The 23,471-nt window shown below is 51.2% G+C and overlaps 1 protein-coding gene and 1 long non-coding RNA gene across 7 annotated transcripts in view; one reads left to right on the forward strand and one right to left on the reverse strand.

Annotated features, from left to right (window-relative positions):
• Positions 1-282: 282 nt before the first annotated feature.
• ABCD4 (ATP binding cassette subfamily D member 4) overlaps positions 283-23,471 on the forward strand; it is a 26,619-nt gene continuing 3,430 nt past the window's right edge. Inside the window, exons 1-17 of one of the 6 annotated variants that reach the window (XR_004645488.1) lie at positions 283-532; positions 2,031-2,158; positions 2,324-2,451; positions 3,947-4,086; positions 7,240-7,356; positions 7,671-7,796; positions 8,843-8,893; positions 11,082-11,176; positions 12,514-12,635; positions 14,160-14,251; positions 15,026-15,115; positions 17,440-17,660; positions 18,007-18,098; positions 18,356-18,392; positions 20,691-20,740; positions 21,184-21,364; positions 21,736-21,812. Coding sequence is in view for 5 of the 6 variants with exons in the window: in XM_034768548.1 (XP_034624439.1) it covers positions 492-532; positions 2,031-2,158; positions 2,324-2,451; positions 3,947-4,086; positions 7,240-7,356; positions 7,671-7,796; positions 8,843-8,893; positions 11,082-11,176; positions 12,514-12,635; positions 14,160-14,251; positions 15,026-15,115; positions 17,440-17,660; positions 18,007-18,098; positions 18,356-18,392; positions 20,691-20,740; positions 21,184-21,236; positions 21,736-21,812 (1,660 nt within the window). In the remaining variant the exon portion in view is untranslated. Of the gene's footprint in view, positions 533-2,029; positions 2,159-2,323; positions 2,452-3,946; positions 4,087-7,239; positions 7,357-7,670; positions 7,797-8,842; positions 8,894-11,081; positions 11,177-12,513; positions 12,636-14,159; positions 14,252-15,025; positions 15,116-17,439; positions 17,661-18,006; positions 18,099-18,355; positions 18,393-20,690; positions 20,741-21,183; positions 21,365-21,735; positions 21,813-23,471 lie in introns of those variants that run through there. The other 5 variants (XM_034768549.1, XM_034768548.1, XM_034768550.1 and 2 more) reach the window with 5 other exon arrangements.
• LOC117876405 lies at positions 10,184-17,492 on the reverse strand. The gene is made up of 2 exons (XR_004645489.1): positions 17,410-17,492; positions 10,184-11,364 (listed from the first exon to the last, which is right to left on the reverse strand). It is a non-coding gene; the product is annotated as an uncharacterized LOC117876405 (long non-coding RNA).

Genomic DNA, 23,471 nt, shown 5'->3' on the forward strand with positions numbered 1-23,471 from the left:
CTGTGCCCGCTAGCGCTGCTCTCCCCAGTGTTGCAAACAGTGGCGCTAGGGGGCGCTACGTCATAGGGCGCGGTGGTGGTGGTGATTCCGGACTGTGTGGGGCTGCGGTATCTTCTTATCCGTTGGGTGGGAGTGTAACAGGAGCAGCAGCAGAGGACTTGTGGCCCTTCTAGCCGCTCTGGCGAGATGTCTATGGTATGGGACTTGCCTTGCCTGCCGCCACGTTGACCGCGTCCGTTCCTTCCCTTTCCCGGAACTGCTCTATCTCAGCAGTCGAATTCTATGGTCCCAGCGGCGCCTGTCTGCCTCGCGGTACAGAGACTCTATAGTTCCATTGGTGGGCGGGCTGAGAGGGGCATACATGAATATTCAGAAGAATTAATGAATATTCATCATGTATTGCCCGGGGCGGGGCAGGACGCTGGCGAGGTGACGGTCTCGCTCGGACTCTGGCCCGGGCGGCGGGGCCCGGCTCGGGTTGCCCCGGACTCATGGCTGTCGGGAGCGTGGCGGTGGGGCGCGCTGGCGGCCGGTGAGTGGGAGCGAGGGCAACCGGGGGATCGGGGTGTATTGGGGAGGGATATGGGGGGCGCGTTGGTTGGTGGAGTGTGCGGGGGATATGGGGGCACGTTGGCTGGAGGGGGTGAGGGGGGCGCGTTTTCCGGCGGGCCATGCAGGGGGCACGTTGGGTGATGGGGGGCACATTGGCTGGAGGGGGTATGGGGTGCTTTGGTGGGTTTGCGGTGGGGGCACGTTGGCTGGATGCCCCCCATACCTTCTGCCAGCCATTGCGCGCCCCCCCCCCCCCAGTGGTTGGCTGGGGCTTGGGGTAGGGGACACATTAGCTGCGGCACATGGGGGGCATAGCTGGAAGCAGAGAGGGAGGAAGAGGAGAGGGAAGTTGTGTGGTGTCCAGGATCCCAGGGGCCAGTCCAGGGCGGTGTGGGGCTGATTCAGCTGCCTGTGGGGGACTGGAAAGGAGCTTGAGCGTGTTCTTATATTACAGCGATGAGGGCCATACAAGTACCTAGATAGCTAGGGAAGGGGAGCTGGCAGAGCATGGGTGGTGAGGGGGGTCCATTGGGTAGCAAAAGGTGGTTGCTGGGGGAAGAGTTGAGAGAGCCTGGAGGCAGATACCCAGGGTGGGAATGTGATGTAGGAGATGTAAAACTAGCAAAGGGAGTGTGACCCAGAGAGGGGGGGAATTGTTGGAGCAACAGAACAGGAAGATGGCTTTAGCCTCAGCACTTTGGTTAGACTGTAGGATCCAACTCAAGAGTCAGGTGGGCCAGTTTTCCAAGGGATTGTGGGCTTTACCCCTCCTGTAGATGGAATCATCTCTTTTTCCCAGTTCAGGTATTTCATTGGCAGGACAAGTTAGATGCATCTTGCCAGAATGTAAAATAGCCACACTTCTTGGGCATGCGCTGGAGGTAGATCTAGAACGCTGGAGCAGCAGCTTCTCTGATTCACACTCAGTGGTGGGATCAATCCCACCATCCAATCATGGGGCCTGGATCCTGCCTGCCGCATGAAGCATGATGTGGGGCCAAGCCTATCCCTGCCTGTAGAAGGGACGGGAAAGGATTCATATTCTCCAACATGAGGAGCCATCTTGGCTTCCTTCCTTTGGGACCCTCCAGCACAAAAGCTCTGCTGTGGAATCCCTGACTAATGAATTCTTATGAACACACTTGACCCCTGGCTGGCCTCGGACCAAGCAGGTGTATGTTCTATGCGGCAGCTCTGCAGTTTGTTCTCTTGGCATGTAAAGTCCTTTATTTTGAGGATCACTACACTCCTGGTGCCCCGAGGCTAGTACCTGGCCTCTCCTGCAACTGTCACTGGGGATATGAGGCTCCACCATTGAAGTAGAGGAAGGGTTGATAGTCTGGTTCCAGGGAAGCAGGCTCTGGGATGGGGTGGAGCAGAGATGGCTACTTCTCTGTAAAAGGCAGATTACATAGCGCACCTTCAGGAGGCCAGTGCCTGCTGGCTAACCTCACTCTCCTGCTCTTTCTCTCTCTCAGCAGGCCCCAGCCCCAGCTGGACCTACAGTTTCTGCGACGCTTCGGGAAGATCCAGGCCATCTTGTTTCCCAGATGGTCCTCCCAGAATGTGCTCATGTTCCTGACCCTGCTGAGCATCGCCCTGTTGGGTGAGCTAGTGAATGGCTGGCCTGGGTTGGGCTGGACTGGGGGACAGAGGGGAGGTGTGCAATTCCAGGCCTTTCATTGGGGTATGCTTCTTGCCCCTCCTCCTCCTCCTCCACTGTACTTCCTCAGCCCTTAATTTTCCCTCTGTGTTTCTTGTTGCCTCCCAGAGCAGTTGGTCATTTACCAGGTGGGATTGATCCCCAGCCAGTACTACGGGGTCCTGGGGAGCAAGGACTTCTCTGGGTTCAAAACCCTGACTACGATTGCTGTGATACTCATCATACTCAATTCCACGGTAAGAGTGGCATGTGCTCGCAGAGGGCTAGGGAGAGCAAAGAGGGATCCTATGGTAAGACAGTAACCACCTCCTCTCCTGCCCCCACCCTGTCTGTCCTCTTAGGATGGGGAAGAACAGAGAGGGACCCTATAAAAAAGGAGAGTCCTCCCTAGGTTGCAGCATGTGCTCTCAAGCCTGGGATCTGTTGGTCAGACCAGGGATCCCTTGTCAGCTTTACTCCTGGGGGAATTCTGCACTACTGCACGTGTACATAATTAATGAGCCATGCATATTTTAAACTTTTTATGCAGAAAAAGCTTCTGCTGAAATGTTGCTGCAGTTCTGCCTTTTGCTCACCAGATGGCATTGTGGCAATAGAACACAGCAGCAGCTCCCGTCCAGCTAGGGAACAAAAAGAGCCTGCCTTCTTCACAGCGCCTGTCAGGCTGGGTCAGAAGACAGGGGCTATGAGGAGACAGACAGCGTGGGGTGCTGGGGGAGTCAGACAGGGTCTCATAAGGGCTAGTCTGGGAGGACAGACTGGGGCAGGGGCTGAATGGGAGTGGAGGCACAGGGCCAGAGGGGGAGGGAGGTGTAGGGCCACATGGTGATGGGGGGGGGGGGGGGGCGGCGCAAAATGGGGGCGGAGGGGGGGCACAGAGACACATGGAGATGAGGGGGTGCAGGGACACCTGGGGAAGGGGGGGTATAGAGCCATATAGGGACAGGGGGAAGAGTGCGGGCCACATGGGACTGGATGTCTGAGTGGGGGTGGAGGGACACATGGGGGTGCAGGAATACATGGGGATGGGCAGATGTGCCTGACTGAATGGGAGAGGCGAGGGTCTGCATGGGGGAAGCTTGCTAACAATCCCTCCCCACCCCACAAAAAACACCTGTTCCACACTTTTCCCACCCATACCCAACAGCCCTCCAAGTTCACACCCAGGCTCCTTCCCAACAATTTACTTTCCTCTCCCTCAGCTCCTCCGTTACCCCTGACTGCCCCAAGTCTTTGCACTGCTTCTGAGGAGTGCGGGAAATACAGTTCTGTATTGTAGTTTAAATGAATTATTACTTAGAGTTCTGTATTAATATGCCTAGTAAGGAATCTATTTGTCAGAAAATGTTTTCTGACACCTTTTTTGTTGTCTGTATTGTTACAGACATACTTGCTGAGAGGTATTTTGTAATAAATAACCCAAAATAATTAAAACTGGTGTGATTCTGTTGTATTGTTTTGACAAATAAAATATGCAGAATTTTGCAGAATTTGAAAATTGTGTGCAGAATTTTTAATATTTTGGCACAGAATTCCCCCAGAGTACAGCTTGCAGCGTTGCTCTTGGAGCTTAGTGCCCAAAGGGAGGGACTGGGACTCCCTTCTGCCCTGTGCAGACAGCAGAATGTGGAGTGGGCCATTTCGTTTTTTATTGCTGATTCATTTTGGATTTGTATCGTTAAATGATTGCTCTCCCTGCCCCTCTTTCTGTCTCTCTTTGCCTCATCCCAGCTGAAAAGCTTGGACCAGTTTATCTGTAACCTGATGTATGTAAGCTGGAGGAAGACTCTCACCGAATACCTTCATGGCTACTATTTCCAGGGCCAGGTGTATTACACTCTGAACGTGCTGCGCGAGGACATCGATAATCCGTAGGCTGTTCGCAACTTCTTTCAGCCTCTTGCTTGGTGTCTCCTGAACTGCTTCTCGCTCTTTGGCTGCCATGTCTGTATATCTGGCTGCCCTTGGTAGGGGGCCGTTTTGAGCTCTGTGTGTGTGTGATTCTGTTCTGTGGGTTTTTCTCTAGGGCTGGGTGGCCTGGGCCCCTATCTCTGTGCCTGGTGGAAGGCAGTTCCTGATAGAGAACTCTCTTCATTGCCAGAAGATCTCAGTGCCTGCAGGTTGGCAGAAAGTGCTGTTATTTCTGTTGGTGGATCTTCTTCTGTGCTGCCAGGTCTTACCTGCCTCATGCAGCCCCCTGCTGCCCCCACAGCCAACTCCCTCCCTCAGGGCCTTGCTTCCCTCTCAAAGACCCTCCTCTCCATGGTAGGGATGTGAGATCATCCTTTGGGCTGGTGCTATGCCCAGGATAAATCCTTCCTCTCTGACAGGGCTCAAATATGGAGCAAGGAAAATCTGTCCACTTGAGGCTTAAAATAATGAGACTAGTTATTTGCACAGTGGTGTTGGTTATAAACGAGACCCCATGTGCTGCGCAACGTGTTATCCTGTGGCAGGGACCTTGGAACCATACAGCTGGTTCCCCTCCGCCCTCTTCCTCTCTCTCCCCAGTCTAGTTGGGACAGGCATCTTTGTTTGTTTTGATTTTAAACTACCCAGAATTTTTAATTGGATGCATGTGTTTTTCTAAAAGGTTTTGACAGCCAGGCAGGGGTCAGCCAGGGCTTTTGACACCCAGGAAAGGCTTGGGAGTTGGCTTTGTTTCTTGCAGTAAAGGCCTTTAGAACTCGAGAAGGAGGGGTATATCTTCTCTTTCCCAACCCCTTTTGGGCAGGGTCAGAGGTGACTTTGAACTTAGGAGTAGTGGGTGGAGAGTTGAATTCCTCATAGTTCATCCCAGCAAACTTTGACAACTGGCTTCTCCATTACACCCCACTGCAATATTTGCCATTGCATCAACAAGCAGGGAGAGGAGGGGTATATTAGCTGGATGATCCTGATAAAATGATGAGCAGTTAAATAGTTAATGTTGCCATTTGAATTGACATCCTTAGGCTTTTGAGAGGTCACTCCATTTAGCTGTCACCCCTCCCAGAGCTATTGTTTCAGGCTGCCTATAGATTTGTGTAGTCACTGTGTTAGTTGCACTCATATCACGGAGAGAAGAGGGGCTGTATGCATTTTTTTTTTCAGATTCTGAACTAAATATTTGTGGCAAAATAAAAAAACAAACCAATTCTGTAGCTAGTTACATGGCTGCATAATGACGTTATGCACAGCCCTGCCTACAGGCTGCGGAATGGGTATTTCAGACTTGGATAACTAGTGGTACAATTCACTTCTCTTGCTGGTGACACCTCACAGGGAATTGAGCTGAGCCCAGAGATAGTTACAGGAAATGATTGCTTAATGGGGACCATAACTCTTGTTAATGGAGATGACTTCAGGTAATTTAGTCCTCTCAACTAAGAGGATCATGATCATTCTGTAATAAAAGTGATTTAGCACCACATCTGTGTGGGATGGAGATACAGGAGTGGCACTGAACTATGATTCTCCAGCCATGACTGGAGCTGCCGCCAACATCAAGAAATGTTTGTTGCTGACAAAACTTTGCACTAGAGACCAAATGTGCAGAAACAGGTTTAGAAAGTAGTGCCTAAGGTCAAGATACCTGGATGCCTCGTTAGTGTGATAGGCAGCCAGTGCAGAGTATGGATCAAAACCAAAAACTCACGCAAACCCAGCTGTTCCTTCAGGGAAGGAACAGAGAGGCCTCTCACCAGACTTATCTTAGTCAAATGTTTGCTTTTAACTTTGGGATGTGCACTGTATAATCAGGGCCCCCTTGGTTCCTCAGCAACATGGGACCAAATCGTATGGCAGCAAGTCCTAAATTCTGCGGTGGAATGAATTTATTGTATCGCTATGGAATACATTTCATTCCCCGCCCCCAAACAAATGTGTTCTGCTATGGCTCATAATTGAAAATACTCCAGGAAATAAATGTCTGATAGGTTTTCCTCAGGGATCTTCCCCTGCACCAGGAGATTAGAGGCTAAGCAGTAATGGTGAGGTTAGCTCACACAATGTAATCCAACTGGGGACTACCTTTCTTTCTTTCTCTCTCGCTCCCCTCTGCGCTGGGGGGAATAAGTAGATGGGCATCGTCAGGGTAACACATCCAAACAGCTCAGGGTTCTAGCAGGGTATCTGAATTAATATTACTTATATGGAGCCATAAATGTTGCTTAACAGACAAAGGAAAAACAACATTCTTGGCCCTGGTTTCCAGTCTAGTTAAAATGTAACTGGATGAGAGATGGTCACAAACACTTGTGAGTAGGGAGGACAGCAGCAGTAGCAGTAAGCTCAATGTATGATGGGGCAGCATAGAACCACAAAGCTGGTGCTGTTTTGGGGTTGCAGAGGGAACATGTCAAGAGTTAAGGAGGGGAGAGTCTCCCTCCCCCGGCTCTGGGGAAGCTGTGCCTCCTGTACTGTGTTGGTTCAGGGCACCTCCTTCCCAGGCAGATATTGACAAATTGGAAGGAGTTCAAAGGAGAGCAGTGAAAGTGAGGGATTGATTTATGGAGAAAGTTTTGAAAAATATGTGTAGCTTGCATAAGGGGCCAGCCTACACGCTAAACATAATCTGGTCAAGCCGCTGATTACAGCAGCGTCAGCCTTTGGCAGCGTGGATAGGGCTCCTAATTGTGTTGTTAATTGTGTATGTGTAATCAGGCTAAGAGGTCTGGAAGTGACTTGGTGGTTTTGTAGTGCCAATGGGGCTCCAAGAGATCCCTAAGTAGGGGCAGGGTTGTGAGCACCAAGAAGGGAGAAGGAACATTGTGCTTGGGTGTTGTTAATGGCATCTTAATAAGTCCTGTCAGGTTGTGGAACGGTTTTGCAAGGGAAGTGGTGGAAGCCCCATTACTTGCTTCCTCAAAAACTGGATTGGACAAAACCCTGAGAATAGACAATGGAACAGCCCTCCCCAGGGTGTGGGGTGGAAGCGGTGGGGGAAGGAACTAGGTGCGTCCTGACAGGGCTTTATTATCTCTTGTTCTGATTTGTTCTTGCTTTCATACTTGGCTTTAACAGTGTTGTTTTATGTCGAGCAGAGACCAGCGAATCAGTCAGGATGTGGAGAGGTTCTGCAGACAGCTAAGTTCCATGGCCAGTAAACTCATCATCTCTCCTTTTACACTGGGCTACTACACCTATCAGTGCTTTCAAAGGTAGGATCTCTGCACCTTCCCATTGGAGTACTGAACCTCTTAGAGCTGCTTTCATACCATTCCCGGGAGTGCTACGGTTCTCAGAACTCAGTGGCTGGGAATTTGAATCCTGGCTCTAGCACATGGTGTGGGATTCCTGGCACTGATTTGGTGGGGATGACTCTGACTATGCGGGGGGCGGGTAGAGGTCCTAGACCTAGTATACTGGGGTTCATGTGTAATAGTGGGGTGGGTATTGCTGAGACTACCCTCCCAGTCTAGTGTGTGGCCTTTCCTGGGTTTGCTAGCTAACCTCTCTCCATCTTCCCCTTTAGCACCGGCTGGCTGGGCCCAGTAAGTATCTTTGGGTATTTTGTCATTGGGACAGTTGTTAACAAGGTGCTGATGAGTCCCATTGTGTCAAAACTGGTGCATCAGGAGAAGCTGGAGGGGGATTTCAGGTGAGTGGCTGGAGTCTTGCTGTCACTGACCCTTCCTTTCTGGAATTGCTCTGCTTAATGCCAGCCTGCTCAGTCCCTAGTCCAGTCCACTCAGTGTTTGACCCACATGTGGCTAATCTCCCCCCTCCTCTGACTAAGCAAGTCAGCCTGCTCAGCTCCTCTGAGCCCACAACCAGCCCACTGAACCCAGCCTCAGAGACCCCCATCTGGGATCAACGTGCTAAGCCCCACCCATCCCTGCCACTAGGGTGTGACCTGGTGAGACAGCGCCCCTTGGTCTCCGTTGGTCCAGCCATCAGTGTTTTCCACTGATCCCTTGCTGCTGCGGTTAATTGCAGTGAGGTGCTGTGGAGTAGAGGGAGCATGGAGCTTCTGTTAAGTTGGATCTTGATCCACATTCACCAAGGATGGTGGCTGAGACTTGAGGCATTCCTCTTCCTCCCACCACACACATGCACTTACCTTCATGATGTGCCTGAAATCCCCACACACCCCTTAGGTCTTCTAAATCTCTCCTTATGCTTCAGGGTATAAACTGGAAAGGTATTGGTCAATGACGAGGTGCATTATAAGGGTTTGACAGCTTCCTCTGAAGCATCCAGCATCCGTCACTGTCAGAGGTGTGGACAGCAGAGCAGATGTGCCCATTGGTGTGATACGGTGAAGCATGGGGATGCCGGATTAGATGGGCTCATTGATCTGATCCAGTGTATCAGAGCTACTGGGCTAGTAAACAAGCTATGGGATACTGGGCTGTCCCAGCGAGTGGCATGCCAGTGGTCCAGTGTGATTGGTGCAGAAGGGAGGAGACCAAACTAGACCCTAAACTGACCTGCTCTGATGGTACCTATGTATAGGGCGGTGTAGTGCCCTTCTGAATCTTGCTCAAGGCCTCTGGTCCTATGTTCAGGCCCATTCCTGGGCTAAGAATCTGTCAGGTCACTCAGCATGATGGCAGGAGCAGGGATGGATTTTTCTGTTGCGGGGATGTTCATTGTGTAATCCGTGGGGTGGTCGCATCTCACCTTTTGGTTTGCGTTGTGCAGGTTCAAGCACATGCAGATTCGTGTAAATGCAGAGCCAGCTGCTTTCTACAGGTAAATGATGGACTAACCTGTTTCTTCTCATCTCTTCTCATGGATCCTTCCAGCTCCTAGAGTAACTGCTCAGTTCACACATTCCAGAACAGTAAGGGAAGGGACCTATCCTATTGCTTGCACTGCCTTGTCCTGTCCTGTTTGTTTAAGGGCCCTTGTCCCTGCCCCCTGTGTCTGGTACCAAGTCTCTAACTTGCTGCTCTGCTATGATCCAAGTACAGGGCCTGTGCTGGGTCCTACAGTTCCTTTAAGAAAAAGTGCCTGTAGGAGAGTTTCCTAAACCTGTAATTATGCCACAGTGCCTTCCTTTGTGTTCTGCACAGCACCTGCTGTCAGTGGTCAATAAATAACCCAGGTGCATTGAAATCCTAGGAGTTGGAGAGGAACAACCCTTTCCCCTCTCCCCCTTCTTCAGGGTCCAGTTTAGGATTATTCTATGGCCTACAGACCATTTTCTGGTGCATCAGTCTGGGGCCTCTTCTACTGCTCTGGGAGACTGTTCAAGGGCCTCATCCTATCCTGTTAAGATCCTCTCCTGAGATCTGTTCTAAGGTTCCCTTTTCCTAATTTGATCCCGCTACTCTCTCCTGTTTCCCCTTTGTTGTCAGCCCAGCTAGACAGACTTCAGTTCTTTCTCTCTCTCCTCCTAGCTCAGTCCCTCTGGCCACCTTGTTGCTCTTCTCTGAACTGCATCCACTCTGTCAATGTCTGCTGCTCCTGAGGTGCCCAGAACTGAGCGTGCCCTCCTAGGGGGGACCTGCCCAGTGCTGTATGGTGTCTGCAGTGCCTCCCAGCGTTGTACCAACAAGCTCTTTACCCGCCTGAACCAGATCATTACTAAAGATGTTGCATCCAACTTGCCAGAACCCTGATGTCTGTGGGCCCCCAGCTTGATAAGGTCTGGAGTGGAGTGCCTGGCTGTGGGCTATGAAGGTCAATGTTCCCCTGACCTTCTAGCCTTAGCATTATGGGATCTTGTCACTGGGGGACAACAGGGGCTGCCCCATTCTCCAGCCCTCCCTGTCTCCATTGTGTATGTGGCTCACTGGTCTGATCTGGTTGATCACCTGTAGCGCTTCTCCCTCCATCGATCTAGCCCAGTGCTGTGCCCATGTGGTGATAACAATAATGGGAGCTGGGGACAAGTATCTTCACTGCTGTATCATCTAGATGTGCTGTGAGCCAAGTTGGACAATATGGTGGTACACTGGCAGCTCCACCGGGGTTAGCCCCATGCGCCGCTCCGCTGGGGCTAGAGTTGGTAGAAATTCAGCGTGGACACAGCCTGCATTTGAATACTAAACATCTTATCTTTTTCTGCTTTTCACCACCTGAGGGCGCCGTAAACATTGTGAATGAATGGAAGTAGCTGTTGCAGGCCTCAGCCCAGGTGATTTGGTGTGTAAATGGAGCTCTCTGGTGCAAGGATCTAGGCTCCCAGTGTGCAGTCAGAGGGGTGTGGATCTAAGAGTCAGCAGTGACTGCGACTATATGAGCACCTACTAAAGCTGGGGTGGGAGAGGAGCCCCCTTCCAGGCTTGAAATCCAGTCTTAGTCAGACAGTTCCAGGGACATGAATGCAATAGACACAGATTCACCTGGATTAGCTATGTCAAGTACTTCACGGTTTGGCTTCTCAGGCTGTTGAAGACCTGAGCCAAAGTGACCCACAAGAGACCAGTAATCAGTCCATTGCTGCTCCAGCAACGGTTATAGAGCAGGGGCCAAGGTAAGGCCTGGACATCTTGGTGGCTAGATGTCACCTCCGCAGCTCGTCTCACTGCTTCCCTTTCTGGCTCCAGGAACACTGCGTTGTTTTGTCCGTCCATTCCAGAAGGCTCTTTGTTCAGGTGCATGAAGTAGCCCCACGGGCGCCCTAGTCCGGTGTTGGACCTTGCTGTCATCACTTGCATCTTTTTTGCCCTCCATGTCTAATAGAAATATCAAGGTGCTCTGGCAGATTCTTTCTCAGGGCCACCTGCCTCAGCTGAGGAGCTCCTCAAAGGCACATTCACCAGGTATCTGGGTATTTAGTGCTTGGCCACCACAATAACATTGCCCAGATACTATGGTGATGGGCATGCTCCAGATAACTACAATAGTCCTGCAATGCTTTCATCACTCTGCAGTGCATCCAGTATGTGATGGCTTTGGTAGATCCCTGGCATGCTACTGTCTTGTTTTGCAGAGCTGGGCAGGTAGAGCACATGAGAACTGACCGCCGGTTGCAGAGCCTCCTGCAGACACAGAGGGAGCTGATGGGCAAAGAACTGTGGCTCTACAGTAAGTGAAGAATTTCCTTGATTTGCAGGGGCATGTGGCAGCTTCATCAGGATAATCATCAGGGCTGGGGAGTGAGTCCCCAGGGACATATAGGAGTGCTGGCTACTCCTCCACTGCTCCTGGCTGCAGGAGGCCATACATATTGGTGTACTGGCACCTCAGGTGTTTGTTGTGGGGGCATTGCCTTCCTAGAGGAGAACCCAGGAGAGAATGACATTGGGTGTCACACTAATGCCTTGGGGGAGACACTGGCAAAGCCAGAGGACCAAATCAGGAAACGGGTTCTGCCGGAATCCAGACTCTGAGGGGAACAGGTGGCAGCAGCACTTGGGATTTCAGTCATCCACACTAAGGGTACGTCTATACTTACCTCCAGGTCCGGCGGTAAGCAATCGATCTTCTGGGATCGATTTATCGCGTCTTGTCTAGACGCGATAAATCGAGCCCGGAAGTGCTCGCCGTCGACGCCGGTACTCCTGCTCGGCGAGAGGAGTACGCGGAGTTGACGGGGGAGCCTGCCTGCCACGTGTGGACCCGTGGTAAGTTTGAACTAAGATACTTCGACTACAGTTACGTTCAGCTGCGTATCTTAGTTCGAAGTTGGGGGTTAGTGTGGACCAGCCCTAAGAGTGTCAGGGAAACTGTGCTCTTGGAAGGGAGAAGGGTTGGTGGAAATGAATGGGAGCTGTTCTGAGGCCATGTCTGTGTAAAGCATGTCCCTCTTGCCCTGGTGCTGCCTGGAAATCTTGACTGTGTTCCTCATCCTAGCCCTGCCTGAGCCAGTCCCTTAGTACTTAGGATCAAGGGCAAGGGAGTGACTTGCCTTCAGGGTAGAATCTCAAGCTTTGCAAACAGTGGAGTGGTGTATGTGGGAATTCTGAACACTTGAGCGTTTCTGCCTTTCCTGTGTTCCTTAGGAAGGTCATTGATGTAAGCTTCCTGCCCCAGCCAGATCCCCCGGATATTCCTTCCTGCATCCTGGCTTGGCTGGCCACTTTGCTTCCCCATGTTTCTAAGAGACAGCGGGGGCTCTGGCATTTGGAAACAAGTAGGCTGGGTGGATTTTGCCCTGTCTAAGGTATTCTGGCTGTGTGGGTGGTGGTATCTGGATGGCTTTTTCTCCACTTTGGTGCCCTGGCTGGGGGAGCTTCATGCCAACAGGTTTCATCCTTGTGATGTGGGTCTTTTGCTGTCTTGGCCCCCAAGGTGTAGTGTGAGGCGTGTGAATGGGGGGAGGGGAGGACTAGTTCTGTTTGGCCTCAGAAATTGGACTTGGGTTTGCCTGGGACAGAGGGTGCTCCCTGCTCATTAACTCCTGCCAATGTGTTTATATCCAGTTGGGATCAACACCTTTGACTATCTGGGCAGCATTCTGAGTTACGTGGTGATTGCCATTCCCATCTTTAGTGGTGTCTATGGTGACCTGGATCCAGCACAGCTGAGCGCTCTGGTCAGCAAGGTGAGTTCAGCACCATCTCCCAGAGGAACGTTTTCCATGTGCTGCGGTTCTTCCCCTTGCACCCTGCAGGACATTAGGCCAGGGAATGTGACGAAGCACAGGCTGACCCAATCCTGAAGGTCTGGTGCTAAATCCAAAGAGAGCGATGTGCTGTGCAGGGCTGGGCTCCAGCGGAAGGGGTGGCTGGTATTGAGAGCAGAGCGAGCAGTGCGCTGCGAGAGGCGGTGCTGGAGGTTGGGGGGGTGACTGCCCCTCGGTAGGGATGCTTACTTCACATTCAGGATATTCTTTGCCAAAATAAGGGCTAGAAACATAGGCCCTGTGCCCGCAAACTCTTAGGTGTGTGATTGACTTGGTGCACTCACGTATGGAGAGCTAATCTCACACACAGGCATTTGCAGGATTAGACCCTCCTTTTTTTAAACGAAATGTTACATACTGATGAGACAGCACGAGGCATCGGAGCAGGGCTGGGCCCATGTAGCACTGCCAAGCCCACTGCTTCTCCTGACTGAAGAGAGGCTGCAGCAGCTGGCTGCTCATGGAACCAAACTGTCCACAAACCAGATTCTTGGCTCCAAAAGCCCCTGTGTGCATGGAACTGCTCTGTCTAGAAGGCTGATCTCTCTCCCGCTTTTGTTGCCTCACTAGGCCCCTAGGGAGGGGCCTCCAAATCTGACTGGTTCCCATCTGAACAAAAACAGTCTGAGACTGGTAATGCAGATCTAAAAGTAGCCAGCTTAGCATTCCAGGCTGTGTAGCAGAGACATGCATCCGAGAGTAGCAGACCACTTCCAGTACAGGGTGGGGGGGAAATGGTCAGCGTGACACCAGGGAGAGGACACTGATCCCAGTGCTGGCAGGAGTCGCAGTGCAGCTTAGCAGGACTCATGGACGTACTAACCGAACAGCTGCAGCCTGTTTATTCAGAATTCCGGTGGTTCTTCTGATTGTTCCTCTTTCGCTTAAAGCGGTTAGAGGCTTTAACCCTTGGAGTACTGAGAGGAGCTCCCTACTGGCTGGGATTCCTAAGGCATTAGTGTGAGGCACGCGTCCAGGGCTCTAGGGAGTGTTCAGGCCAGTGGGGATTCCTGTGGGGAATGAGTCCTGGTGCCCTCTCCTCCCCGAGTCCTACCACCAGGCCCCCCGGGTTTGCAGTGGGCTGATCATGTTCCCTACAGGGATGGCCTTATGGGAGGCAGTTTGCTCAATGGCTGTGGGGAGAGAGAAAGGGACACCGGGAGGGATCTCCCCTGGGTCAGTCTACAAGCTGGTGCAGGTGAGCCCTGTTAAGTCTCTTGTCCGGTGCCGCTTTCTCTGTCGTTTGTCCCCCTTTGGGTCATCACTCTCCTAGAGTCTGAGCGACTGCACATGTCCAACTGTGATGGCTGCCCCTAGCTGAGAATATGGTATCCCATTGCTGCTTGCTTGCTGGCTGTGAGGGCAGGCACAGCCACCTCAGCTCTGGGCGCTGCTGCCCCGTCGCCGTGCTAACTCTTCTCTCGGCATGTGATTTTCTGGCAGAATGCCTTTGTCTCCATTTACCTCATCAGTTGCTTCAGCCAGCTCATCGATCTCTCCGCCACCTTGTCTGACGTGGCTGGCTACACACACAGGTGAGAGTTGCCCTCCCTTATCCTGTCATCAGGAGAGGGAACCTTCTTGGTGCCCCAGTGCAAGGCTTCTGGGAATGTCCCAGTCTGCGGCTCTGGCAGAAGTGGGGAAGCTTGTACCCTAGGTAGGGCTCCTTAGAAAGGGATGATTGCTAATGTGGGGTTAGCTTGTACGAGGTGTCATTCTTAGTATGAAGATAGCATCCACAGACCCAAACCCAGATGGTGCTAGGCATGGTCCCAGAGAACTCGCACTCAAAGATCACTGCCATGGGCCCATTTGGAACCGAGGTTGGCAGGGAGCGCTTCTCTCCAGAGGCTGGGTGCTGATTGCCTATGACTGGAATCCCCTTGCCAGAAGAGGCCACTGAGGAGGCGAGATGCTGAGTGGAAGGATAGCTCTTCCTTTAAAATATGCCTTAGTCGCAGCCCACTAGTGTCCATGTACTTTCTAGTCCAGTGAGTAGTTTGCAATGGAAGGCACTGAACTGGCTGCATCTCCTTCCCAGCATCCCTCCTAAAGCTCCCCATGATGCCCCCTGCTTAGGAACTCTGGGTAATTAAAAAACAAAAGAGAACTCTTTTTAACCTCCTTCCATTCCCCCACGAGTGGACGTCCTGTCAGTGGTTCAGCCTGGCAGCTCTGTAGGGTAGGACTTGCTCTGTGTCCTGTACAGCCCTGAGCACGTTGCATTAAATACAATCTGTTAAGAAGCCCGGTGGGGAGAGGGCTGCGGAGTCACGTCTGTCCCTCTTGCTATCCCCTCTGTCTTACAGAATTGGGGAGCTGCAGGAGACACTGCTGTCTCTCTCCAGGAAACACCGTGATTGTGAATCGGAAGCCAAAACCAACTGGGACTTTGACAAGTGAGTATCTGCGGCCAGCCTGAGCTTGGGATGGTAACTTACTGTCTGCAGCTGGGTTTCCAGGCTGTGGGGAAAAACTCTCACGTTCATCAGGCATTTTGGATGTGCCTCTGGGATGATAAAATAGGGTTTCCTCCAAACACTGCAGCCTCGGGTCCTTCTCCCTTGAATTCCCCCAGGGGTGCTATAAGGAGGGGCAGAGGTCTGCATCCTGTGTGCCTGAGGAATAGGCACAGATTAAACAACCATTGGGCATGTCCCTAAAATCTCCCCGAGGCAGGGAAGTATGTTCATATCACTGGAAAATCAAGGAATCTGTAGCCTTGGAAATCAACCAGCTCAATAAGAGGCAGGTGCTGGTAGCCAGGTGTTTGTGAAAAAGCCCTTTGAGGCCAGCAAGTCGAGCCCCCTACTGCCAATGTATTCGTAGTCACGTGATCTGTTACTGGCTGCCTCCTCTCCCCTCCAACTGTCACGCTCACCTGTCGCATCGTGTTTCAAATTAGTTTATAAGCTGTTTGGGGCAGGGAGCATGTCTTCATGTGCGTGCATGTGCATGTAGCACCCAGTACAGTGGGGTCCTGATCCCAACTAGGATTTCAGGGCACGACCATAGTGAAAATGGTAAATAAGTCTCTAAAGAGAGAGAAGCTCTATCTAGTCTGCTCCGACCCCAGCAGCCAGTGGGATTATTCTTGATAATGTGTTCTCCAGGGCTTTGGCCAATTTCAGGCTCCCTCCGGTTCCTCAGTATGGGGCTCTCCTTCAGCATTTTCCTACTTGCTACTGTCCCAGATCATCACATCCTGTCGGACATGGCAGCCCCTGCATTTGGGGGGTGTTTCTACACTTTTGAATGTGTTCCTTCCATTGGTGGGATTAGTACCAGTACTTGGAGGGGTGGGGACCTGACGGCGTGTTCAGGGGCATGGGTCAACCTTTCCAAACCTAGACGTCTGAAGGCAGGCCTGAATCAAAGTGGCCTGCCTTTCGCGGATGAGGACTGCAAGCCCCAAAGTCTGAAAATCCTGGCCTTGACCTCTAAGTGTCAGATGCCTCTGGCCAGCAAAGTGACTTCTGTTCCTGCCATTTCTGCTGCCCCCGTGCTCCCGGATTCCTTCCTGCCGGGTTCCTGGGCCTGAGCAGGTTGCTGAGGAGATGGATGGATTTGTTGCTAGCTGAGCCCAGAGTGCAGTTCCCATTGTTGTGGGCAGTGAGGCTTGAAGCAGAATGAGCAGTTTGGTTCCTGCAGTCTGATGGTTTTTGACTTGCGGTCTGAGAAGATTGGATCTGGGAGCCCCACTGAGTATAACTTATGTAATAGCAGCCACAGCCCCCCCCCCCCCCCCCCACAGGATTTGGGCCCTTTTGTGCTGGGGGCTGGACAAACATCTACAAAAACAGCCTCTACCTCAGAGAGCTTACGCTCTAGATAGATGAGTGAGGGGAGAAGGGAGACAGTGGGATCTAGGTCTCGTATTCATAGGAGGGTGTGTATGTTTTAAAAAGTTATGACTGAATCGTCCACACTCTCCATCTCTTGTCCTGTCCATCATTAAGTCGCTGATTCCTTACACATTGTTTTCCAGCTTGAATCTGTTTAATTCTGGATTGAAGTGCGGCCCCGCTATGAAAGGGCCTCATAAGGTATGTCTACACTGCAAAGAAAACCCTGTGGCAGCGAGTCCCAGAGTCTGGGTCCTTGAGCTTGCACTACGGGGCTAACAGTAGCAGTGTAGACTTTCCCACTTGGGCTTGGAAACCCACCCCCTTTGCCAGGTTTCAGAGCCCGAGCTCCAGCCCAAGGAGTAATGTCTACACTGCTATTGCTAGCCCTGTAGCGCGAGCCCTGAATCAGCTGACCCAGGCTCTGAGACCTGCTGGCATGGTCTTTTTTTTTTTCCAGTGTAGACCATCCATGGGGGCTGTGTATTCCCAGTGCAGCCTTCCAGAGCTAGCAACTGCTATGGCAATGTTTCCACAAGGTGGAACGGGAGATCACAGTTCGTGGTTACCCTTTGCCAGAGCCCCTGCTGCCGGCCAGTGGCTTGTGTGGTCCGTGCTGTGGTTTTGTGCTCGGTCACTGATTAGCCCATTATTTCACAGCGTAGCTGGTATAAATGACACCTTAGTACCCCAGTAACTGGTGCTTTTTAACTCCGAAGGCTGGAATCTGTTGAGTTTTTCAGTAGGCACCAGTCGCCATGATATCTAGGCCCTAAATATGACATTAGGGGAGGATAAGTCATTTGAAAGGCATCTGCTCCTCACCACCTCAAGGCTCAGTCACTTACCCTTGGCTCTTTTCTTCTGTCTCTGCCTTGGTTTCTGGGCTCCAGTGGTCCTGGAGAGCAGACTGTTCTGGGGGATACAGCCTTCCTCCTGGAGCGAGTCTCTCTCTCGGTTCCATCCTCGGACAAGCTGCTCATCAAGGACCTGGACCTACGGATTTCCCAAGGGAACAATCTGCTGATCGTGGGGAACACTGGCACGGGGAAGACATCACTCCTGAGGGTCCTTGGTGGCCTCTGGGAGAGCACACGGGGTAAGGATGGTGACTCCTCCAAAACCTCATCCCACTAAACGGAGGGCAGGAGCTGGTGCTGCCCCAGGGAGGCTGGTGGGTGGAACTTGCGTCACTTGTGGGAAGTTGGGGCCTGTGGCACTTGTGAGTGTGAGTGCTGTCACTGGTGCGTTTGAGCTGTCCCCTCTCCCGAATGCTGTGGTGTGAACTTCTCATCAATGCACTCTGCTGAGCACCTGACCTCTGATCCGTGGAAGCGTGATCATTACCTAGTGCTTGCATCTCACTAATGCAGGCCTGTGCACTGGGAAAGGGCTAGAAGGTGAGCTTGTGAATTGGTGTGACTCTGTCTCTTGGATCTATGCAGGGAACATCCACATGCTGACCTGCTTTGGCCCCCATGGGGTGGTGTTCCTGCCACAGAGACCTTTCTTCACAGATGGAACCCTGCGAGAGCAGGTGAGTCAGTTTGGTGCAGGGCTCCCACAGGCCGGCTGCACAAAGCGTGACAGTCCCAGTCCTTAGTTGCACTCAGAGCAGATGAGACGGGACAAGCAACCCCAGTGCTAGGAAACTGTGGGCTGCATAAAGGCTCATAGGAGAGAGGACTGGTGATAGCTCATCTCGTGTCTGAGTTCTGGGCACAGCGTGTGGCTGTGATGAACTCCATGTCCAGCTTCCTCTGACATGGGTCTGTGTTTGGTTTGTTCAACCAGGTGATTTATCCTCTGAAGAAGATTTATCCAGTTTCAGGTGAGTGGAAATTAATTGAAGCAGCTACTAAATGATCGCTGGCTGCACCTGTCCTGTACACCCCACTGGCACATTTTTTTTCCAGCCCAGCCACCTCCCTGCCGGTCCGTACATTAGCAGCACTAACTCGTTCTGCTTTTGCTGCCCTTAGCATTTCCTTGAAAGCCTTATCTGTGTCTGTAGTTCAGTTCCATGCTCTCCATACACTTCCGGGAGGAGGATTCGCTCTTGTGAACAGCCCTTTGTGAAGCCACGTTGGCCGTTGCTTGTCCCTTGTGCTCGACATCCTTAAATTTAAATTTTATTTAAATTTAAATAGGATATCTCCATTAATTTATTTTATCTCCTAGAACTGGAAGGGACCTTGGAAGGTCATCAAGTCCAGCCCCCTGCCTTCACTAGCAGGACCAAGTACTGATTTTGCCTTAGATCCCTAAGTGGCCCCCTCCAGGATTGAACTCATAACCCTGGAATCATTGTTCATTGCTACTTATGTATGGAATCTTCTAGGATTCCCTGCTGATTTCCATACATGTGTGTGGAGTGGGGGAAGTACTCAAATCACCCTTACTACACTTCTCAATTCCCCCAGATTCTGGATTAGTCAAACACTGAGTCTGCACCTTCTGATCAGTAAGAAGTAGGTCCATGAAGGGTATCTTAGGAGTGGGATGTCCCCATGAGAATAGGATCAGTTGATTCAAGTACTCGGGGTACTGTGGATTTTCTCTTTCTCAGTGCTGTAGTAGTTGCCCACAACACTCCTTTGTTCTTTGTAATGTTACCCAACATATTTCATCACCAGCCCCCTTCAGAACCAAATTGTCTTATTGTCATGGTAAATAATAGATATTTCGTTAGATTTCTGAAAGCACCTTTCCCAGCAGATCTAGGGTGTGTGTGTGTTTGTGTTTAAAATTTTATATATATATATATATATATATATATATATATATATATATATATATATATACACACACACACACAAAAACAAAGCTTAAAAAAAAGTGCTCCGCAAAGTGCCCATCCAAAGTTTACCCAGACCACAGGGCTACTTGACAGCCCATGACTGGACATTCCCGCTCCTGGATTTGTTGTGTTATCCTCCTGTTGGATGGCGGGTATTTATTGCTATACCACTGTGGGTTGGACAGTCATTTCTTGTAACTTTTATTGTGTTTTATGACTGCTCCACAGAGTATAGATCCTGCCTAGGGAGCCTATTCTAAATAAACTTAACCCCTCACAAAGAACCTGAGAAAATAGCTGGACTTTGCATTATGTCCTGAAGGCAAATGAATCCTGGTTCTGTCAGACCCATAGGAAGTGTGTTCCAGAGTCAGCCCTGCTGTGGGTGGTATCTCTTCCCCCCCCTTCCCCTCCCCAAAGCACACCCCTGTGACCGATGTCGCCAGGAGTCAAGCCTTGTAGGACTCTATCAAGTCTGACTGGAAGCCAGTGCAGACTGCAGAGCTCCAGTGTAATGTTGTCTGAGTGAAGTAATGCCCAATAAGCTGGCAACTCCATTCTGCTTCCAGATAGGCTGGAGGCATAGCCACATGTAGAGTGCATTGTAGTTGCCTAATGTCAAGGTGGCAAAAGCTAACTTCACTTCAGAGAGGCACTTGGTAGGTACATGGCTCTTCTGCTCAGCTTCCACATCAGCTCACGTGTCCATTTTAGATTCCAACTGACTGGCTTGTTTTAGCTCTGATATAGTCCCTTCATTTGTTGGAACTTCTTGTTCCCCTCCCAGAACTCCCCATTTGCTGGTGCCTGTGTTCTGACCCCTGGGATTTCCCGGCTTGCAATATGAGGGTTAGAGCTTTGAGGCAGTCTTGCTTAAGGCACGTTTCTGTGGCAGTTGGGCACCGTCAGAACTACTGAACCCTTGGTCTCTGTGTTCGGGCTGTTTCTCCTCCCTTGTTCTCCACTGACCTAGGCTCTAGATACAGTTCTGAAACCTCTGCCTAGAGTGGCAAGTCTGTTCTGTTCATGGTGCTGCTCCTGGATGTTGGTGTTTAACCTCCCCTGCATGTGGTGCGCCTGTAGGAGCTGCTTGAGGATTAGCCTTGGGCCGAAGGTTGGAGTGTGAAACCTGCAGCTCTTCAGTGGTTCAGACAGTCAAAAGTTAGACTTTAAATGACTTTATTAAAAAATAAACAAGCCACCAGAAACACTCATGGGAAGCAGTGGGAGATTTGGGCCCCTGTTGGCCAATCTTTGGTGATCCCACGAAGGTGTTGCCCTAGCGGTGCTGTTGTCCTGGACATGTTGATGATGCTCTTTGTGTTCTAGGGTCTGCAGATGATGAGAGGATCCTGCAATTCCTGGAGCTAGCTGGGCTGGTGAGTTGCTAAGGGAGCTGACAACAGCATAACTGGCCTGTGCTATCACTGGAGGCACTGTGCTGTCCTACCTCTCCTGGCAGGGCAGCACATTGCTGAGTGTCATGTGCAGGGTGTTCTCTATAACCTGGACAGAACCCTCCCACTAGGCTCAACAGAGGCGGAGTATTGCCTTGGAAGGTGCAACACCGGTGAGGAGGTGGGAACGTCCCAAGGGCAGGAGTGACACCGGGTTGGGAGAAGGATTGTCATGGGAAGGTGAAATCAGGAGGCACGTTTGTGGGGGAGGTGACTTTGGGAGAAGGATGGAAAGGGATTATTGAGGACAGCACTGGGGACAAAGGGAGTGGTTCTATTCAGGCTGTATCTGCCATGGGAGGCTGTTGGTCAGAGCTGCGGACGTGCTCAGATTTTCATTAGTCTCTTTCCTGTGTCATTTGCAGTCTGATTTGTTGGCGCGCACAGGGGGTCTGGACCAGCAGGTGGATTGGAACTGGTAAGGCTGGTGCAGTGTCTGAGGCTGGGTTTGTGTAGATCTCCTGGTTAGTGGAAGTGAGTGTGGAGCAGTCACACAGAGCTGACCTGACTTCTGAGGGGAATATCCTCTGCATCCAGCCGCATGGGGTAAGGGAATGGTATTTGGGAACAGATGTCATTTTAGCATTGAGAGTCGGTTCCTGCCCCTAGCATCTGAGTCTGATAGTCCCACGTAGGCACATCTGCTCCCAAGGCAATCTGAGATCCCTGGGGCTGCAGAGCCACCCCTAAGCTCTGAATCTGACAGCTCTGGGTGCTGGGCTTAGAAAGGAGTTGGCTCCCTGTGAACGTGGCGGGGGTGGAGGGGTGGGCTGAGTGCCTCGGCAGGAGACTGCTCTGTGATGCAGACAGTGAAGATGGCTCACATGGTTCTCTAGTGTTACTGATTGCCAGAGGGTTCGGTTCATCGGCAAGTTGGTGCTAATTACTCCACGTTCTGATTCTTGTCTCTGCTGCAGGTATGACATCCTGTCCCCAGGGGAGATGCAGAGACTCTCATTTGCAAGGCTCTTCTACCTCCAACCCAGATATGCAGGTGAGTGACGGCAGGCTGGAGAAGAGCGGGTATTTGTGCAGCTGGAGGGGTAAACCAGCAGAGAGACTGTTTAGAAAACCCCCTTTCCCTTGCCAGGAACCGTCTGGGTCTCTTTGCCATCAGTCATGACTTGCTGTGTGTACCCGCCAGCTGCCAGATGAAGTGTGCATCTGTCCCAGTGAACATATTTATACAGTCCCATAGTTCAGGGTGCCTGCTGGACCAAAGAAGTGGCAAATATCTGCCCTAGGGAGCTTTTGACTGTTAGACTAAACTGTGCAAAAGAGGATGAACAAAGGTGAGGGAGAACCAGGGCTCCCACTGAAACAGAGCACAAGAGATGCTCTCCTGTGTTGTCGTCTCAAATTCTTTCCAAAACCTTAATATATTAAAATCTGTGATCAGTGCCATGGGTGGAGGGGGACTGCAAAGGACAGGAAGGCTGATGGGAAGACATGTGTGAGGAAGAGGCGTTTGAAGGCGACTGAGACTATATGGTGCACAGGGCCATTGAGCATGTTCGTGGCTCAAGGGCAGAACAGGAAAAGACACCAGGCTGTTTGTGGGCAAAGTGACAAAGGGAGAGAGTGAATTGCCATGGGACGGTGTCTCATGAAGGATGGATTGAAAACACTATTTCCCTGGAGCTCCTACACAGGTTGTAGTGAGCTTCCCCATATTATAGGGGCGGATTGTATCATCTGTTATTAAGATTGCCTGATACTCACCATTACAAGACCCTGTTTTCAGTTGTTTATAATTTTTGCCAAACATTAACTATTTAGGCTGAAATCGTCTATGCTGGGTGTCTGCTCAGTGTCAGAGGCCTGGCTGGGCTTCCCCTTCTGGATGCTCACAAGGCTGCTGTGTCTGGACCCATGTGCTGGATCTGTGTACTTATAAGCTCTCCTGAGTCTCAGTAGGCTCCAGCCACAGTCTCTGGCATGCTTTCCAGGCACTTCTAGGGAATGGGATTTCACGGTCCAGCTGCCCTGGGCCTCCAGGGCCATACTTTGGAGCAAGGCCTTGAAGTTTGGCAGGGAGATGGCTTTTGTGTCAGGGATGTGCCTTTTGCCATCCTCCAGGAAAATCTGCCCAAATTTAGTCAAGTTATAAGCCTTCCAAAAAATTGCAACTTGCACCTGCTCATTAAAGACTTGCTAGAGCTTCAGAGCTAGCTTGGCAGAAGAGTTGATCTGTATTGGATATGCTGTAGCCTAGGGCTGAGTCGGACTTTCCCTACAATTGCTGCTGTGTGAGAATTGGGCGGTAGAACTGAGAGCAGAGAGCCTGTCTCTCCTGTGCTCTCAGTGGGATGAGGAGCCCGGGGTGGGTAAGAGACAGGAATGGGACAGGTTGGAGGGGACAAGGCAGAAGGGATCAAATCTTAGTGGGGGAATGGCAGAAGAGGCTGTGCCCTCTAGAGCGTGTTCCTTCCAGAACCTGCAGTGGAACCCATTGCTCTGGTGTCAGCAAAGATCTGTGAAATCCACTGGTAAAGCAAAAAGAAGAACAGGAGTACTTGTGGCACCTTAGAGACTAACAAATTTATTAGAGCATAAGCTTTCGTGGACTACAGCCCACTGGGCTGTAGTCCACGAAAGCTTATGCTCTAATAAATTTGTTAGTCTCTAAGGTGCCACAAGTACTCCTGTTCTT

Source organism: Trachemys scripta, chromosome 4, assembly GCF_013100865.1.
Source record: "Trachemys scripta elegans isolate TJP31775 chromosome 4, CAS_Tse_1.0, whole genome shotgun sequence".
NCBI classification, from domain to species: domain Eukaryota; kingdom Metazoa; phylum Chordata; order Testudines; family Emydidae; genus Trachemys; species Trachemys scripta.